General features: G+C 39.6%; 2 protein-coding genes across 3 annotated transcripts; both read left to right on the top strand.

Annotated features, from left to right (window-relative positions):
* Nucleotides 1–4,494: 4,494 nt before the first annotated feature.
* On the top strand, nt 4,495–13,615 carry stub1 (STIP1 homology and U-Box containing protein 1). 2 transcript variants are annotated; one of them, XM_075457688.1, is made up of 8 exons: nt 4,495–4,623; nt 5,382–5,597; nt 5,802–6,000; nt 10,035–10,200; nt 10,318–10,393; nt 10,506–10,562; nt 11,329–11,445; nt 11,725–13,615. In XM_075457688.1, exons 2-8 carry the CDS (start codon nt 5,484–5,486, stop codon nt 11,848–11,850), a joined length of 855 nt encoding a protein of 284 aa, XP_075313803.1. In that variant the 5' UTR covers nt 4,495–4,623; nt 5,382–5,483; the 3' UTR covers nt 11,851–13,615. The 2 variants fall into 2 exon arrangements, with proteins under 2 accessions (XP_075313803.1, XP_075313802.1); XM_075457687.1 differs by having other exon boundaries at nt 5,368–5,597.
* A 2,797-nt stretch (nt 13,616–16,412) lies between these two features.
* Nucleotides 16,413–20,173, top strand: LOC142373683 (C-reactive protein-like). Its single transcript, XM_075457044.1, has 3 exons — nt 16,413–16,501; nt 16,596–16,674; nt 18,284–20,173. The coding sequence occupies exons 1-3, from the start codon at nt 16,499–16,501 to the stop codon at nt 18,892–18,894; spliced, it is 693 nt and encodes a 230-aa protein (XP_075313159.1). The 5' UTR covers nt 16,413–16,498; the 3' UTR covers nt 18,895–20,173.
* Nucleotides 20,174–20,517: the final 344 nt, after the last annotated feature.

The following is a 20,517-nucleotide window of genomic DNA, read 5'->3' as shown; positions in this document are numbered from 1 at the left end:
TGGAAATAAAATAAAAACATTTGGAAATAAAAACATATAAGTGGGCAGTATTCATTTTTCCAGAAAAGAGAAACAACTTAGAAAGTTGTTTTAAACTAAGCCTTGGGGCGAAATGGGTCATAACAATTTGGAAGCTAAAGGGAAATGTCAGATGGAACCACCAAGTCCTCCTATCTTAACAGTCATATGGTCATTTGTTCAGACCCTTAAATGCGACCCATAACGGTATCCTGTAAGGTGCCGTCCCCACATCAAAGCAGACATCATTCTCGAGCCAAAAAGATTCTCATAAAGAGGCAGAAGGACGGTTGTATTCATTTAATCATCCCCATGAGACGACCACCTGAAACATGTGTTCGATACCAACATCTAACTTTTTTTTTTCCATTTCTGTGTTTTGTTCAGATTACTTGAAGTAAGAAATCAAAACTATTCGGTAAGGGTTAGAGTACGATCATAGGTGGGGCTAAAATACATTTCTTTTACAACATGACCATCACCTTCCATTCTACTGGTTGCCTTAGTTACATGTAAACATGTAAATGTGTTAATACAAAATTTTGTCATGCCTAATTGGGGTGTAGACAACAACATCACTTGGCGAGGTTTCAGAAGTCAAAACTACTTTATCAGGATAGAAAACCATCATGGTCGGGATTAAAACATATTCTCTTTACAATTATAAGGTGTTATGGCCTGCAAGAGCAAAGGATCCATCAGCTCAGTTTCAGATGAAACAGATGAAAATGCCACCCTTAACTTTAACCTAAAAAGTATAAAACGGCCTCCATATGGATCTCAAATGATTTTGCTTTTATTTGAGCTCCAACAGCACCTCACCGATATTCGTTACTTCTGTCGAGGAATGCAGTTGCTTCCAATGAGTATTACAGTCGAAAGCCGAATGGAACTTTTAGTGCACGTTATTGCTGCAATTACCTTTACTTTTTCTGTTTTATTGTCAAAAAACAAAAATGGTATACAAAACGGTATTTAGCCATTAAAATGACACTTAATTAACACTAAATAATCTAAAGTATATATTCAAATAAAGATGGTGTAAATGCAGTTTATAAAATGTCTAGGTTCTAGACAAAATTTTTTGCTTTATTGATTAATATTTGCCATTTTTAATGTGATGCCCACCAACATGTCTTAAAAAAAGAACTTTTCACTGTTTTGCTTAATCTGTTCTGGACCAGTTTAACACCCAAACTCTCTTATCACACATCCATGCTGTTGTGCAGAATGTAGTTAAGTATCGCCCTACTGACATTATAAATGTCTGTCTGCAACATATCATTCAACATTGTTGGTGTCTAGATGAATGTGCAAACTACCCATGTCATTTATATTCCTTCACCTTGGATGCTGGCTTTTGAACTGTGCACTGATAAGCTCCCCTCCTCTGTAGCCCAAACATCCATGATGTGCAAAAGAGAATTTCAGGGTGACCACAGGCCAGCTATTCACTTCACTTCCATTAGTCACAACTTAGTGATTATTAAATGAGCTTGAGCCTTGAGAAGGCTGTGCAAACGTGTTTTTGGATGTTGTGCATGTATTTTTCCACCTGTATTCAGCAAGTTTGTTTGTTTGTCTGAATGAGGCTGTATACTAAAATTAAATTTAATAGGAGAATAAATGACTGAATACATTGATAAGATATTTCGATTCGAATTCGTACACACTCCTTCGCAGAAGTAGAAACTAACACTTCCTAAAGTGAAGTATGATGTACTTCTACTCGAGTAGTTGAAATTAGAGCAGAGCTTGATGTGTTCTGTTCATTCTACCTTTATTTTTATATTGAGAAATCCTTGAGGATATGCCCTCATTTCAAGTGATGTTGAGAGTACAGTAACTTAAATGCATGAGAAAAAAAGCTGTAATTCAACTAACAGAGAAGAGGAGGAACAGGTGCCCTGTTCGGTTGATTTAAAGAGGTAAACTGTTGACAGCTGGACACGTGTGTGCCTCTATAAGCGTTTTTTTTATGTTACGGTAAAAATATACAGAGAGTTTGAGCAGACTTACTGTTATGTTTTTATGTGATATTTAGAAAGTTTATACAAGACACTGTTTGAAAACATTTATTTTGATGATAATGATCTTCACTTCATTGTTCCTGCATCAATCTTTTTACACTTAAGACAGTGAAACTATTTAGTCCTTTTTTATTTGTTTGTTCTGTACATGCTGAATTCAGGCCCATTGAAATAAACTGCGATACGTTTTTGAGACTTTACCCATTTCAAAATGAGCAAAGCCATCAAACAAAAGCCCACCACAGTGGCAAATAACGGCTTTTGTTTAACTCTTTTGAACCCGAGGCTTCCTTAACTCTAAGGAGAGTGTGTTCATCCTTTCTCTCTGCTTTTGCGTTTGGCGCTGAAAAGTGGAGAACACTGCCAAAAGGGAAAACGACTACACGGGCAGAAAGAAAGACCAGGCTCAATCAGGAAGTGTCAGCTTTTTAGCCGTGCCAAAGGAGCCGGGCAACTTCCTGGTCCCGTTGCCAAGGTTACTGGAAGCTCAGCCAGCTGGTGCAGTGGGCAGCCGTTGGATTTGATGAGGGGATGGCGGAGGACAACGGTTGGCATGTTGAATAGAAAAAGTAGATGAAGAGCAACAAGCAGAAATGGGCAATGGGCACTACAAACAGACAAACTATTCATATAATTTAATTCCATGGGGTGTATTTAGATAGAAGCACCAAATCACTGTAATTACTCCCTGCTGTAGTTCTGCAAGTTTCTTCACACATTATTTTGCATCAGCATCAAAATACAGAAGTCTGATTTCTGTTCCCAACTCTTGGGCAAAGGATCTTGTATAATGATTGAATACTGTAGAACCTTATACTTAAGAAACATTCACACAAACTTCGAGTTGAATTGAATATGGAATTATAATTTCAGGCAATCATTTTTTTATACACATTTATTTTGAAGCAATAAAAAGACTGCCAGCAAGTGTGAAGTGTGAAGAGCAGAAATGTAACCGAAGCAAGTGACAGAGTAGATTTTCTTGGCTGGGATTAGTCTTTGAAGGATGATGTTTTCAGAAAAGCTTTCAATATATCCCATATTCAAAGAGGATGTAATGTTGTGAAAACTGCTGGGGGGGAATTGTAACAAACTTTGGGACTATTTTGTAAGCTGTAGATGCGTTTCTTAACATTGTGTCCACCCCATTTACATCAATAAGTGAAGCTTTTGTGTTATTGTAACTTAAAGATTAGTTCGGTTTGGTGGGTGTCCTGGGGATCAGTGGACCAGACTGGCGGAGATAGGTAAACACAGCTGGGGACACACATCTCTGGTGGGTCTGTAGCTCAGCAGACCACCCCTCACTCATTAATCAGTGTGTTTGCACAGGGGATGTGTCCTAATCTTCACACATTGATCTCTGTACCAAGCCCTCAATGGCTGGAATGAAAGTGACCCTGTCCACGGTCACAGTCCTGCTAATTCCTACACTGCTAAACTTGAATGATATTTGTATTATAAAAGCTTATAAACGTCATATATAGACCTCTCTGTGGGTGGTATGTTCTATGAAAATGTGTTTGAAATTTGTGACTATCATACTACCCTTTTCTGAGAATGGCACAGACTACTGAACTCTGTGATGTTTTAATTTGCTTGCCAAATAAAGAATCCCTTTGTATTATTATATATGAATATATTATAATTGTCATATTGATGATATATATAAATTAACCACATTACTGCTATTGTAGTTCCTGATATTATGGGTTCTGTGTGTTTGTTCAGAACCTCTTCTGCATCTCCTATGTTAATTAATCAATTTATTTTTAATAAGTGAGCTCTTACGCGTGTTAGTTTTGAGGTTTGAACTAACTTTTATTGTGGGGTGCCATCTGCTGGCGACTTTTCTACATTGTCAGACAGCAGAGCAATCTGACAGGTATTGAGGTCAGTTTAAGGCACTACTTTAATAAAAAGTGCATTTGTTGGTGGGTGGATGAATGATGGGAAAGTAAACCCTTTTCTACGGCTGGAATTTATTTTAAGCCAGAAAAAAAACCCAAAACAAATACGCTTTTTTTAAAAGAAGAAATTCACATCAATATATTTATAAATGATCGTTTTTGTAAGTTTCTAATACAGTGTGATTTAAGTAGAACATTCAGTCATAGAAAGATACAGCAAAACTCTAAACAGTTGCCATGATAATATATCATACTGAGAAAATAGCTTAAAATTGTTTTTATGCTTATTTTAAAAGGAACGAGAAAATAAATCACCTGAAAAATGAACATTTTTAGAATTAACAGGTGACAATGGATGGGAATGTTTAAAACGTATTACCTTAGCCCTTGTTTGCTAACTTAGAATTTAATATCCGAGACCTTCCTCAGTTTATCTTTTCAGTTTTAGACGTTCAAACATTTTTTTTTTTTTTGCCCCCGTACCTACAGTTTTATTCCGTGTTTGTTATCCTCTCGGCTTCCGTTGATATCGCGTAAAAGCGCTTGACGTCAGTATAACAACAACCTGTCATGACATCTCGTAGGGGGAAAAAATAAAGCGATTAAGATTTAATATAAAATTTGATCAAATCTTTTACATCTGAATGTGAGATTTCCAATAAAAGGTAAGGACAAGAAACTTCGTGCCTCAAGAACAAACAATAAATTACATGGAAATAGACGGCAGTTGACTGTGTTGAAATTAAGCTAATTTAGCATTAGCTCGTTTCTGTTTTCTGATGCTGCCTAGCGGCATTGGAGTAAATGTTTAAAAATGCCAATACGGCAGGGTTGTGGCCCAGATAGCAATAGGTCTAACATATCGGATGCTGCTTAAATTAGACGTTTTGTACGTCTACTTTAAGTCATTTAAATAGCCTACCCCGGCGTAGACCGTTAACATAGCTCGCTATGCTAGATGAGCTAATATAGCATAGCAACGATCTTTATGAGCTATTGACTAAAGTTAGCGAAATTGTCAAGGTGTCTTTATTCATGTAACAACAATAGTTATTTTTCAAATGACAGTGCAAGCAAAGTTACTTGTGTATAGCGGCTAACTACCATTATATACCTCTGTTGTAACGTTTCACTGAGAAAGCCTTACACCAAGCACAGTGGGTGTGTAGTGTTTTTCGATGGCTAGCTGTGCAGCTCATATAGCACCCATTGATATCCGTCATATGAATAGTTAATTCGCCGGCAGTCTAGCCGCCTAGCTGTATTTTTCAGCTCTGTGCACTGTCAGCGAATTAAACGAATGCCTTTTGGATGGCATCGAGCAGCATTGCACCTAAATCGTTCATGACGCGCATTGCAGGTGCATTGCAGCGGATGCTACCTTCACATGCATCGTGTCTTTGATCTAGTTTGTGCAATCCAGGGCGGACAGGATATTCTGAATCCTGTCATCTAGCCAGCCGAAGAGACGGGGAACAGGATAGGGAAGCAGGGCGAGGCGGGCCCCGCGGAGCCGGTGGAGAAGATGGCCGGCAGCCCGGAGAAGAGTTCCACCGCACAGGAGCTGAAGGAGCAGGGGAACCGGCTCTTCCTTTGCCGCAAGTACCAGGAGGCTGCTACCTGCTACAGTAAAGCTATTGTGAGTAACTGCAAATGCAACATTAATGCTGAGGATGCCTACATTTTGGTCTTTCCTGAAAGGAAATTGAAATAAGGTGTCCAAGCCAGAAGAATGATGATGTTTCTACTGATGCTATTGTTAATGCAGACAAGGGAAACGACTATACCACGGAGCTGTAATGTCACAGTGCATGTGCATTGTCTGGTGTTTTCTCTCTCCTAGAACCGCAATCCATCTGTGGCAGTATACTACACCAACAGGGCTCTTTGCCATGTAAAGCTGCAGCAGTATGACAAGGCTCTGGCAGACTGTAAGCATGCACTGGAGCTGGATAGTCAGTCGGTCAAGGCCCACTTCTTCTTGGGCCAATGTCACCTGGAGCTGGAGAACTACGACGAGGCCATTGGCAACCTGCAGAAAGGTCAGAGCAAACTTCTAGAAGATGGTGAAATTGTTGCAGGGTTTTTTATCTTATATTGCTCAGTCTTGCACATGTATTTCCTCGTAGATCTTGAATGTACGCAGTTCCTTCTTTTCAAGCTCTGTCACTGTCCTGTCCCCGCTGTTAATAGTCTCAGAGTCTAAATTTTGTTAATGATAATAAAGAAAAGTACTGCAAACTCTCATACTTTCATTTTAAGGCCATTTTTGAGAGGTGTAAAAGTTTTATTTATAGAAATTGTTGCCATTTTGACTGTGGAACAACACAGGGAGACCCTCTTCTCATATATAAGCTTGGCGAATGCTACGTGGATGCTCTGGGGTTAAGACCAAACTTTTCCACTTATGGCACTGGTGTTCCCTCCTGACAATTTTAGGAGCACCAGCATAACTTCAGTTGACTTATAATTTTTACAACTATCTGTAAAACTGATTAATGCCTCGGTAATAAGCGGACAAACTGCAGAAATAACAAATAATAGTCAGTTCAAAAACACAGTTGCGTTGCTTCTGTAAACGTGCTTCCTTTGAAGTTGTTTTGGAATTCAGTTTAACATTTGAATCTAATAGTTCATGCTTCATATTGTCATTTTAGTGATTTCGATCTCTTCTGCAGACAGTAGATTTTCTCTCGCTGCTGGCAGACGCGTTGTAATTCAATCGGTGCATCTTTCCTGGCACACGTTTTTTATGCTCTTGTTGAGCTTTATAGGTGTTTCTTGCTGAAAATTTGTCATTAGATTTGCAAGCCACATATCGTGCCTTGAATGCAACAGTCAGTGATCTTTTGTCTGCAGTATCTCAGCCACATACAGTAATTGATCCGTTTTTTTGACTGAAAGCTCAGGTATTTGACTTTTTCACTTTGAGTTTACCTGTTGATTTCTTGTGTTATCATCATCTTAGGTTAGGACTGTAGGCTCTTTAACCAGTAGAACCCAGTTGGATGACCTCTCATGCCGATCTGTAACTGCCCTTACTTTGAAATGATTATGAGAACCTCCATTAGGTCTCCAGTTTGTGACACAATCACACGATTCTCATTACTTCCTTGTTTAATGAAAAAATAGGCTTAGAAATAGTTCAGACTTGTAACTAAATGGCCTCACTCTGGGGCCCTGATGTTCTTCCAGAGCAGGGTTTGTGACATCTCAACTTCTCTGGAACTCAGTTCTGGTCCAGCACCAATGTGATGTGCGAAGTTGAGGCCACTAAGAAATAATTAGAAAACACGTCTGTGTAGATTCTCAGTCACCCAGGTCGTGGCAATCCTAGAGCTTGAATAAGGGTAACTGGACTTCTTCTTGGATCTGGAAGATGTTTCACCTCTCATCTGAAATGCTTTTTCAGTTCTAAACTAGTTGGTGGGGAGTATTAGCTTACTTAGGAGTAGAGCGGCCTACAACCCTTGGAAGGTTGTTATAGTCACATGCATCACTGAACCACCTGACCACTTGAAAGCATGTGTTTTGCTCACAGGATCCAAGGTGTAAATGACCTAGAGAAGCCTTTCGGATGAGAGGTGAAACGTCCTCAAGATCCAAGAAGAAGTCCAGTTACCCTTAGCAATGAGAAAACAAATGGAAAGAACGAGGCCTTCCACTTTGTTGTTAATGAGGCTTTAGCCTACATAAAGAATATTATTTGGCCAAATGTTCATTGGTCCATCTGCTCTGTGTGTGTTGGGAGGGTGATGATGGTACTTTGCTATCTGCTTATTGCATATATTTATATGTCCACTTATTGTTATTAGATCAGAAGCAACAGAGTACCTGAATTTTCATCTCTCTCGGTCACATTCGTGTACCCGTCAGCTGTCGTCTGGCTTCCCTGTTCATTGAATTAGCAGCAGCACGCAAGCATATGATCTGTATCTAATGAACCGATACAAATTCTCCCTTTCTGTGCTTGTAGCAGTGGGGGACTGTCACACAAAGGAAAGTAAATCATGTTTGTTTAAACGATCGCTACATTTTTCAGTAGGTACTTTTTTTTTTTTTTAAAGAAAAAAAAAATGCTTCTAAAATGGTCTAATAAAAGGCTCCAAGTCGGTAAATCTAGTTGGCACCCTTGCAATTGAACGAGCATTCCTCCGTACGCGGGTATGGTTCCAGTGTGTGTGTGCATGCGTGTGCATTTGTCTGTTTGAGTGGAAGAAAAACTGAGATATATCCAGTGTTTAAATTGGCTTTTGTAAAGTGGGGGAGCCCTTCACTCGCAGTGGTCAATGTCGCGAAACATTACTATGTGAATACACTGCTACTAACACACCATTAATTCACATTGTGTTCTTTATTAGTTTTTTTATCTCATATGCACATATCACAACAATAACATAACTTTAAAGGTACACCGTGTAATATTTTTAGCAGTTTCTTTCCAGAATTCATGCTGCCCTTTCACAATTTTTACCTTTTTCACAAATACTTACCACCACCATCAGATTCTAAGTATTTATTATGACTGGGAAAATTGCACTTTTCATACATGAAAAGATTATTCTCCTCCATGTCTACCATTTTGAATTTCTAGAAATAGACATTTTTAGCAGCTGGGCCTGCACTTACTCCTTTGCTGCTCCTGACAGTGGTACTCTTAAATGGATACAATATGGTTCACATTCTAAACACAGGTTTTAGGAATTTATAATCCAATGTATTAAATATGGCTGTTTGTTTTTTTTTGCCAAAATGACCTCAACATACCCACTGAAAAAGTCCCTCAGTGTCCGCTTCATTGTCAGAGTAACAGCGTCTGAACAGAAAAATCAAGTTAAATACCAATGTATGTGGGGGTGGTCCACTATGCACTGGCTCACAAACTTGAATGTAGTTAAAATCAACAAGAGCTACAGTACAGAATGAAAAAGACTTGAGCTACCTAAAGACATTGTGGCACTGAATCCATCTGTTATTAACAAGCGAAGCAAAAAAAAAAAAGTCTTTCAAAAGCCTACCCTACCAACACTGCCATTTACCCATTTACCATGTGTGCTGAAGTAGGCTACCACTCATCCTTTCCATTAGAATAACTAATTTGTAACGAATAACGAAGTTTAGCGACCTCATAACTTTGGCCAAACTCATAGGATTGGGAGTCGAGCACGCTCTCCAGGCTGGTGGTTGTCTCACTAGCAAGAGAGAAGTTTGCTAGTTTCCATACACAAAGCTATGTTGCAGCAGGCATTCGTTCAATCAGTTAGCCAACTCTTTTTTTTTTTTTAAACATTCTGATGTGATATTTAACTAGCACGAAGATACAGCACAGACAGCTACCAACTGCAAACTCGTTTCACTCAGAATGACACGACTTGAGAAGAAAATCTCGGACGCGCATGTTGCACTGCCTGCCTGGCTGGATTGAATAATGCTAACTGTGATGTCATGGCTCTGCGCATGTGCACAGTGCTGGAATTCACCTAAACTTGCTTTTATTTTCAGCGTAATTATTGACAAACCTTCCTGACAATTGTAATATTTATTAGAAGACTTGAAAAATGAATTTAATTACATTAAAATTTTTTTATTTTTTTTTAAATTTGAACACTGGAGCAGGCGGAGCGGAGCGGAGCTCCGGAGCGCTCCGCCCCAATTTAAACCCTGGATATATCTAATATAAAAGGGCAACAAATAGTCTTCTGTTTAATTTAAATTGCAACTGCAGGTCGACCAAGAAAAGAACAAAGAACAGTCGCTGATGTTTTTGATAGTTGAAAAACATGTTTCAGTGTTTCAGTGTGCTGGTGTTGATGCTAATCGAGTTACCAAAAAAAAAAAAAAAGAGAGAAATGTAGATGCTGTGTTAATGATAGACTTAATATTATCTATTCGCATTTTCTATACATGTCTCAGCAATATTTTTATTTTTTGGCCACAACTTTAATGAAAATGTAGTTTCAGGATAGCTTTCCTGTGGTTTGTGACGTCATATATCCAATGGTTTAGCATGTGAAATGAAACGTGTTTGCGTGTTTACTTTATTTACTTATTTTCACACCTTTTTTTCATTTCGCAGCTTATAACCTGGCAAAGGAGCAGAGGCTGAATTTTGGAGATGACATCCCAAGTGCTTTGCGCATTGCCAAGAAAAAACGCTGGAACAGCATCGAGGAGAAGCGCATCAACCAGGAAAATGAGTTGCATGCTTATTTAACTAAACTCATATTGGCTGAGAAGGAAAGGTAAGGTGGCAGCACGCTTTATGTGTGAGTAATCGATTGCCTGAAAGTTGTATTTTGCTGAAATGAGCGAGTATTTTGGATTAAAAGACACTTTACAATACCTTTTGTATGTTGCAGAGAGCTAGAAGAGTACAAAGAAAAACAAGACGACAATCAGAATGGAGGTGATGCTGGCAAGATTTCATCAAAACACGTATGTTAAAACGTTTATTTAGGACTTACTTTATGACTCAGTGCCGAAATGATGTTTGAAAAAACATTAAACATTCGTTCATGCGAACATCTTTCTTTCATGACCTGCTAAGGACAAGTATTTAATGGACATGGACGAGCTGTTCTCCCAAGTGGACGAGAAAAGAAAAGTAAGTATGAAGAGGAATTGTTGCCCTTCTTGTTGCATATTGTGCGGCATGAACTCATCCACGCACGAGTCAAGAAGCAGAAATATACAGATGTACAAGTCACGATCACCCACATTGATGCATGGCTGCTAACGGTACATACCTGCCACACACGGTTCACTTTAGTAACTGACTTAAAAACAACAGAAATGGACACAGGCTGTCTCGGGCCTCTCTGCAGTTGTTTGTTGCTTCATAAGCGACCCGCATGACGCCAACAACGCTGACGAGAATGCACAAATACTTAAAACAATCAGTTATTTTTTATTTAGGGAACATGCCGTTCCTATGGAAACTGTCGCTGCTTGTTTGCCAAGACTCTTTCTATAGATGAACGTTGACTTTTCTGAGGTAATGTTCACATAGTCGTCAGCTGTAAGGTCTGTCAGCAGGGTGGGCATCTCCTGCTCGTGCCAGTACGTGTTCAGAGTTGAGTGACTGATAAAGATGTAGGGATAAATCAAGTTTTGAAGGAGCACCCTTATTATGATAATTGAGTGCAATGTTTGGCACAGAATTGGTATGGTTGATGTGGTTTCTGAGGAGAAAAATCACAATCTCGCAGATATGAATTCTAAACAGACGTTTGTCGTTAAAATGGATGAACTCCATAAGATGAGGGAAACTGCGTTTTATCCCACTGTTGTGGTGGCAATTATAGCATGTCCGTTATGTCCGTTGACCTTTGTGTGGCGCTTAAAGTGTCTATTCTCTTTTCTTTTACCAGAAGCGGGAGATCCCAGATTATCTGTGTGGGAAGATCAGTTTTGAGCTGATGAGGGAGCCCTGCATCACACCCAGTGGAATCACCTACGACCGCAAGGACATTGAAGAGCACCTACAGGTGAAAGTGTTGTTAGCTTGCGTGTCCACCCCTTGTCAGAACCTATTTTTGCTTGTGTCTGCTGATATTACAATGTCACAAAGCGTGATGTATTGAGGAACCAAGGGGCCAAACGCATCATAAATCCAGATGCGTTCATAACTTCTGAAGATTTATATTCATTGGTTGTTATATTAGTGTTCGATAATTGTTCCAGCACAAGTTAACGTGTTCTCATAAGAATCAGAGCTTTCGTGGCCATTTTTCTGTCTCATTTCTGTCCTATTTCCATCCGTGCAGCGAGTCGGTCATTTTGACCCAGTCACCCGGAGCCCCCTGACCCAGGATCAGCTGATCCCAAACCTGGCCATGAAGGAAGTGATTGATGCCTTTATCCAGGAGAATGGCTGGGTGGAGGACTACTGAAGAGACACCTCCCATTTCTCCCTCATACCCCAGTACTCGACACAAAGCCTGGACAACACAAGACTGTAGAGAACAGATCACCCCATGCCTGGATATGTACCTTACACGAGCAGGAAAAGCCACACTGTGGACTACCAAACGGGAGCCATAAATTTCAGCCTGCCCCCTCCCCACATTTTATCTCCGCTGTAAAACTTTAGCTTCAAATCTCAGAAGCTCGTTGTTTATGGCCTGCTGCTCCCTTGAAGACCCCCATTCACTCCGCTCTTTCCAGTCTTATTTTTTTTTTTTCTTCCTCTCTGTCCTGCTGTTTCTATTCTTTAAAGCCTTACTCCTCTCTGTACTCAAACAGGGGCCTTGTTCTCAGGCCTCTCTCTCGCACCCTCCCTGCCCCATATCTGTTTCCCTCTTTCTTTCCCTGAGTGCCACAGTTCTCGGAAAGCATTGCACTACAGTGTTTCAAATACACCAATATATTAAAAGAAAGAGGGAAAAAAAAACAAACACTGGCAGAATTTATCGGCTTTTTATTTGGCATTTACTCCAGTATTTTATAGTCATTTTTCCATTAAAAGATTGAGACCTTGCCCATCTATTAGTGTACATTTGTTAAAGTAGTCACTAAAATGCCAAAAAACTTTTGTGACTTGTTTGTATGTAAGTTTTACGCGATGATAATAGAAAAGGGTCCTTTTTCTACCTGCTGGTGGGGCTTCATACATACCAACTCATGTCACTTTACTGTAAAATTTTACATAGACTGAATAAATTATTATTGTTTTCTTTCACATATCAATCACCCCCCCCCCATTACTGACAATTAAGATAAGTTGAATGTATACATAATGTGTTTCATTGTTTTAGAGTCAGCCCACAGTTGTTGTTTTTTTTTTTTTTTTACCTGGACAATGTCAGGTTTTCATGAAAAAAGCCTTGAACTGGAAACACACACACAAAAATGAATGGCTGTATACAGAAAAAAAAAAAAAAAGTTTTCGCATTGCTGGATATAAATTCAAAAACGTTTAAATGTTTAAACTTGAAAGATGAGAGAACATCAGCTGTTTGGTGGTTGCTGCTTTGACAAGTGGTCTGTGCCGTCTCTGTTGTTCATAGAAGCAAAAATGTGCTGAGGCGTATAGTGTGTGTGTGTGTGTGGGGCTCGTGCCGTTTGCCTGGATCGACGGTGGACACTCGCATCGGCCATGAAGTGAATTATCTTCCGACGACGCTTTGCATTCTTCTCACCTTTTTGCTGATGATTTTTCTCCGCAGTGTCACGGATACGAATGAACTGATCTGTGTCCTGTCACAAGGATTTGAGGTTCAGTAGCATCACTGCCCCGACCTCAGTCATAGAAATGCTGGAAGAGTAACGACCATCTTATCTCATCCGTACCTCAGTCCGAATGTTTGCGTGCCGGCTCTCCGGCACTCTCTGTACAACGCATTTTTAGTTCTGTGCTCGTAGTTTACAGGTTTTCCAGCGGAATGTGTCTGTGGTGAATTCGACCCGTTGATGGTCTTTTGTGTTGGGGAGCAGGCGGTGTACATAATTTGCCGACGTTATTCAGATTTCATTTGGTAGGGTTCTTTTTTTTTTCTTGAGAAACCCTGGAGCTTGAGAAACTGTATTAAATGTAGATATGTTGATAACATAAATGCCTGATTAAGTCTTCATTTGTCCCCATTAAACCGTGAACTTGGAGCTGGTTTGTTGTGGTGTTTCACGCTGGATGATCATTAAAGTGATACCAAGTATGAATGGAGCTCTTATTGCTGCTTATTAGAAATCCATTAATGGGAACTGAAAGCAAACTGAAAGGAAATCATGACAAGGCCTGATTTATTATTATTTTTTTTTAAAAAAAAGCCTGTGCTAGATTCCTTTACTCCACATTTCACACTTCTCTTTATGTGCTCAGGAATCAGGATTTTTACACTTCATTTACTGCCACACTGCTTTTTATTTTAACAACCGAGAGATTTAGACATCAACTGTGTCCTCTCAGCATTTCTTAATGTGTTTTCTTGAAAACGGGCGATTTTAGGATCTGATCTTTAGGGGTGCCCAGCCCCCAGTGCTCACAGAGGCACATTATTTCTCACTAATTGAGGCGAACTAGTACATTTATAAATTTTGGAGCCGTATTAGTTTTGCTTTGAGTAGTGTTTTCCCCTACAACATTCAATTTTGACCTCTTCATTTCAAAAGACTGTGGCTTGATAGGGATAACAGAGAGCCTGAGACAAATATTGAAGATGACTCAACATTTATTTTGGGAGTAAAGAGTTAAAACAAAAACAATGCTAGAAAATAAATAAAATGGTCACTAAAATAATGCATCCTTGAGCAAAAAAAAAAAGTGTTTTTGCATAATATAATATTTTAAAAATGTGCTGAGCCAGGGGGTGCCGAGCTATCTCACGGTGGTGCCTTGGCACCACTAAAAATACCCTAGCCTCGCCCCTGCTTGAAAACCTTGCATAAAAGGCGCTAGAAGTTGTAAAGCTGATGGGAATCATATTAATATGTTTTATTTATTTGTCACAAGAAATAAAAAGGATCAGTTTAATATGGAAGCAGCAACGCCTTGCAAAAAGGAAGGAGTCGCCACACTTGGAGGACAGTCATTCAGCTTTGTTATTTTTGTATCAAAGATGAGCAAAAACACAGATATGACATAAAAGTACGTTTTTGCTTTTTGCATTTTTCAGGTGAAGTAGAATTGGGGCCTTTCTTTGTTTTTTTTGTGTTTTTTTCAATTTCCACCAGAAATGATTCAGTCAGATTTTAGGCACGATATGCGTTATCAACCAGAGAAAAAATGAAGAAAAGTATCCATAATTTCAACGTCCACCTGTGCGTTCACAGTAGAGGTAATGACTGCCATCTTCCCTGGTCCTTTCCCTGACATCAGCCCCCGTATCATCAATGATTGTGGGTATTTGCTTGTTTTCTTCTTTATCTGTTTCTTTGGAAACTGCACCAAACTCAAGCTCCAGCATCATCCCCCTGTTTTCATCCACAGTGCGGGACTACTTCCCTTTATCCCACTGTGACCTTGCTTTCTTCTATTCAGGTCTTAGTGATTGAGCTTTTTTGGATATAAATCCCATTTCCTTCCACTGATTACATTTCTTCTTCTACACACTCTTGATTCTGCCGGTTTGTTTCAATATCCTTTGTTGGGTATTTTCTATTTTCAAGGCATGTTGCTTTGAGCTTTCTGTCCTGACACTTTCACAGTTTCCTTGGTTGACCTGTGTATTTCCAATGGACCAACTGCCCATTTTGTTTGTACTTTCTCCAAAAATTTAGACACAGCCGAGTGGGAATAACTAAAAGCTTTTACCACACTCCAAGATACGACAGCAGCATCCACCCCCGCGGTTGATCTTGTCAGTGGCATATGCTTGTCTCAAAGATTAAGCCATGCAAGTCTAAGTGCACATGGCCGGTACAGTGAAACTGCGAACGGCTCATTAAATCATGAGTCATGGCTCCAGAAGAACCCTTCTTGAACGAGTTTTATCATATATTCCATTGTGTCCCCCTGACAGCTCTTTGTTGGGGCCATGTTTTCAGTCAGGTGCTCCTTAAGCTCTACAAACAGTCTCTTTCAGCAGCACACTCCTTCAGATATTTACACCTGTGGTCAGATCTTTTTTTTTTTTTTTTAATTCAACTTACAGAGTAACTCAAGATTTTTTTTTTCTTCCATCTCAAAAATGGAAAAAAGTTCAAATTATGTAACAGTTTTTGAGGTATGTTTTATGAAGCCAGAATATTCAGTGATGATTTAAAAAAAAAAAGTTTTTTCTCTTGATCATATCTATGTTTGTTTGTTTTTTTTTTTTTTTTTTTTAAATAAGTTGAGTGAACATCCCAAAAATGTGGTGAAACAGTCATTTTTCCAGTTATTGTACTTATCCCGTTCAGAAGATTTTAAAAACAAAACCGGGTGCTGTGAATGGCTGCCCACTGCTGCAGTGTATGGCATCTGTCTCTATGAGTGTGTGACCCTGTGCATGAGCATGAGTGTGTCAACAGGTTCCAACCTGGATGGGTTAAAAGCGGAGGACAAATTTTGTGTGTATGCATGTATGCATGACAATAAATCTGATCTTAAATCTTAAATTAAGAAAGAAAGAAACTGGCTCAGAGATTAATTTCATTAATTCAATTAATTCTTTTAAACATGCAATAACATTTCCATGGCAAGCTTCTGTTGAATAAGATGTATACCAAACAGAGGAAGCGCAGCCTTGTGCATTGTCAGAGAATCCCTTTGGTACACAGCTTCATATCACACATGGATACATACATGACGACACAGCTAAGCATTTTGTAAACAATCACAATGTTGCTGCAAAAAACCTTAAAAAATTACTCTTAAAATAACATTAATTTCCTGCGCTGTTTACACTCTCAGCTGGTCTCGTCACGTGGGTGAAATGATGTGTATGTGTGCCTCGGTCACACGGACAGACTGTCCCCCAGCCCTCACACACCGGGCCTATTGTCAGGACGTCCATTAAAGAGATGACATCACGGCCTGTGCTAGGAGGGAAGAGGACTGGGCACGGGATATTGGTGAGTGGAACTGACTTGGCAACACAGAGGAGCACCAAAACAACATAAAAAATGGTAAATATTTATTTTTTCGCACAGATACTAATAAGATGATGGTGTCTGATGTCTCTGATTGCGCCTGGTCTGAATATCATGTGTGTGTTTGCAGAATGTCAACCCTGCAAAGATCGCTTTGGTTCTGCTTGTTGTAACTGTATTGCCTTTGACTCCCTCCTCAACCATGCAAGGTATGGATTTAAAAATAGCATTCTTCAACAAAAGAGTTGATGATAATGATAAGCTTGCAAATACTACTTCAACCACTAAGACCTAAAGCTTCAATTTAAAAAAAAACAACTTCTGTAACCCGAAGGACTTCTGGAAAATTTAAAGCGATCAACTAAAATCTTTTACCTCTCAGTCACAGAATCAACTGGAAACAGGAAATACTAAATATCTAAGAGGTTAAACCTTTGAATTTTATTGTTCACTTTTTACCTTTTCCTCTTGCTTAATAATATTTATCTTAGAAAAAGTTTGCTCGTGTGCTGACATGACTTGAGCGTGCAGGCTTGAAAAGTAAATTTCAGGTCCGAATGTGTTGAGAAAGTGAGTTTTACTCCAAAATGGCTAAAGTAATCAACTAATGGACATTATCTATTTTATTCTTTAACCTTCATGTCTCTCAGTTCTTTTCTGGTGGATTGTCACAATGCTCTGACCCCCCCTTTTTTTCAATTATAGCCTGTCCTTAATGGGAAGTAGTTTTTTTTAGTTTCCAGAAGCAAATCTCACTTTAACTCCCACCAAAGATTTCCAGTAGAACTCACATGTGGGCACTGAGATGGGCACTCACAGACCTTCCAGGATCGATTCCTGAACCATGCTTTGATTTGGATGTATGCTTAGCATCATACTGTTTGTGTGGAAAATCAAACAATTCTCAAGCTTTAATTTACGCAGTGAGGGCATCACATTCTTCTCCAAAATAACTGATGCCAGTCACGCAGTCAATAGGACAGACGGTCCTCCTCTTCTGGTAACACGGCTCTTCTAATGCTGGACGTACTGTTGAACCAAAAATCTACAGGTCTTCAATATTTCCTCACACATTCAAGCTGAATTTTATGGGCTTCAAACCCAAGAATGAAAAGTAGCAAGATTTCTGAGCAGGTGTTTCCTTGTTCAGTGTTTTTCTCATAATCTGTACACTGTGTCCTCTATAAAGAAGCAAGTTATTACTCTGCCCTTGTTATTAAAGAGCACATTCTTAACTATCTCATGAAAACATCAACGCCTTTTGTGTGTAGTCGCCCGTTTTCAATCCTATTGAGAATGTATGCTCTTCTTGAAGATGAGATTTAAAGTGAGGGAACACATTTAGGAGGTTGTAGTTGCTGCATTGGTGGAGGGCGCGTGGTTGTTGTCTGGAAGAAATCATTTTGTGTTACTTGATAGTGTTATCTTAACTTTGCCTTGCTCTTCTTTAAGTCCTTGGCAATGATGTGAAGCTTTCCTCAGTTTTTATTTTCACACATTTAATCTTGTAACTTTTTGTTTAAACCGTAGCCTCTTTGGTGTGATAAAATCATTTTCTTTTTGGACAGCTTCTTTATTTTCTGTCACGTTTGCTTTGTGTTATGAAGCTATTTACCTACAGCATTACTTTTTAGACTTAGTTCCTAAGAGGAACTTAAAGTAGCATTAGATGGACAGAGAGGTTGAATTGTTATAACTGCACAACAAAAACCTTATGAGAAAACCTTAACAAACCATGACATACTCCCCAGGGGTCAAATTGTTTTGATTGTATATTGCTCTCATACTGATAGAGATTTCTGGTCTTGTCGACTCTAGTGGGTCTGAGCGAAAAAGTCCTGGTCTTCCCCTATGAGACGGACTTCAGCTTCGTGGCCTTGATCCCGCAGAAGGAGATGGCGCTTCAAGCCTTCACTCTCTGCATGCGTGTGGCCACCGAGCTGCCGGAGGAGCGGCAGATCATCCTGTTCGCCTACCGCACAGCTGACTACGATGAACTCAACGTGTGGCGCGAGAGGGACGGCCGCGTCTCCTTCTACATGAGCGGCGACGGTGCCTTCTTTCACCTGCCCCCCCTCAGCACCTTCCGCACCAGCCTCTGCCTCACCTGGGAGTCACGCGGAGGCCTCACTGCCTTTTGGGTGGATGGGAAACGCAGCACCTACCAGGTCTACAAGCCCGGTCACAGCATCCGTCCACAAGGCACCATCCTGCTGGGGCAAGATCCAGACAAACACCTGGGAGGGCTGGAGGCCGTGCAGAGCTTTGTAGGAGAGGTGACCGATCTGAACATGTGGGACTCTGTGCTCTCTAGGAGCATGATTCAGGCCTGGCACTACAAACACAAGGTCCCCAAGGGGAATATCTTTGACTGGGCCACCATGGAGTATGAGCTGAACGGCAACGTGATGGTGGTGGATGATGACTGACTTGATGTGGAGTCCAATACAGACAGGGGTCAGGCTTTAGGGGTGGGTGTTGGACTGATACTGATGTGTTTTTGTCTTTCTTAAATTTAGAGCTGTCTTTCCATACAGTCGGAAAGTCGCTGTGTCCTTAATCATGTAAAACCTCTTGAATGATTAGATAAAGAAGAGGAGTGAGGAGCGGGGTTACACTGCCTTCCATCTTGGCTGAATGTCCTCCTACATTAACCATTTTCCTATTTTCAGCAGCACTATATACTCGAGACAAAATGCAGCTCTGCTTATGTATCAAGCGATGGCTAGACCAGTAACCCAGTTTGTTGTTCTAATCTCTGCATTTCATTCTTGAATCTCAGATCTCCCTCTCTTTGGTTACTGTGAGAACACGCAGTGGCATGTGAAAGTACAGCCACTGTGGATGTGAAGTCGAGCTTTAAAAGATAAAGATTAAACAGTCTTCTAAACATTTTTAACAAGATTAGAGTTTTTTTTTCCCCTTTTGAATAACATTTGAGTGGATAAGAAAAGGAAAGGTTTGAAAGTTTGAGAAATCTACGAGTTTTTTTGTTTTTCTTTGAACCATTGTTTCAGAAATCAACCCCCCCCAAAAAAATGCATGTGTGAGTGTGAAGCGCTGAAGTTGGCATGCCATATGTATCCATGGGGTGGCACTCTGCACTTGGTCACCTCACAGCAACTTGCCCGAATTGTTTTTTTTTCTATCACCCAGCATTTATCCACTAATGTGATTTGGCACCAAAAACTCATTAAAACTTCAAGAAAAAAACAACCACAATCTGCAGTAATTTGAATGTATTAACCCTAATTTTATTTGCAGATGGTGAACATGTAGAGAACTAATATGTCAAACAACTCAAATGACTAAGACATTATCATTTTGCCATAATGCATTTAAAAGATAACCGTTAACAGGCATTATCAAATGTGCAGTTTAAATTGGAAAAAAACAAAACTGCAGGGATTTCAGTAAAATCTCAAGTTGCTGAAATTTTGCATTTTGAATTGTCAAAATCAGACCATCATATCTCAAGCGGTGAGTGCACATTTGCTTGTCAGAAGACTTGGCGATAAACCTAAAATCTTTACAAGAGACTTGATGGTTTTTGCTGCACCGTGAGACAGAAAGCAACTATCTCGTTTAAAATCCTTTGCAGTATAACGTTGCCTTTGTTTGGCACGCTCACTCATGAATTTTCTATGTTTCAACTGATGTAAGAGTGCTTTTGGGTCTGAAATAAAATCTCACCATGTGCATAACTAACATTGTTTGTCATTGCATTATTTGGTCTTTGAACTCTTGCAGCCCCTCTATCCTGATGATCTAATCTTCAAACATTTATCTTTGCTTGTGCATGTATTTAATCAACCTTTTATAAAGAAATGAATTGACAAATTCATTTAAAACTTTATTTTTCAGATTGTGGCCTGTTTGGCTGGTTATGAAACAGGACAATACATATTTATGATAGGTATCAGATACATAAAAACCTCCCAGTCTAAATAGAAAGTAGCCTCATTATTCTCCACTGGTGCGCAGGTAAAATAAAATATAATGTCGCTTTGTCTCCATATTTTCACAAGCGTTCTTTAACAACCCGTAGCAAA

Source organism: Odontesthes bonariensis, chromosome 23 (genome assembly GCF_027942865.1).
Source record: "Odontesthes bonariensis isolate fOdoBon6 chromosome 23, fOdoBon6.hap1, whole genome shotgun sequence".
Lineage (NCBI taxonomy): Eukaryota > Metazoa > Chordata > Actinopteri > Atheriniformes > Atherinopsidae > Odontesthes > Odontesthes bonariensis.
Note: the sequence above shows the minus strand (reverse complement) of the source record. Positions and strands in the feature narration are given on the sequence as shown.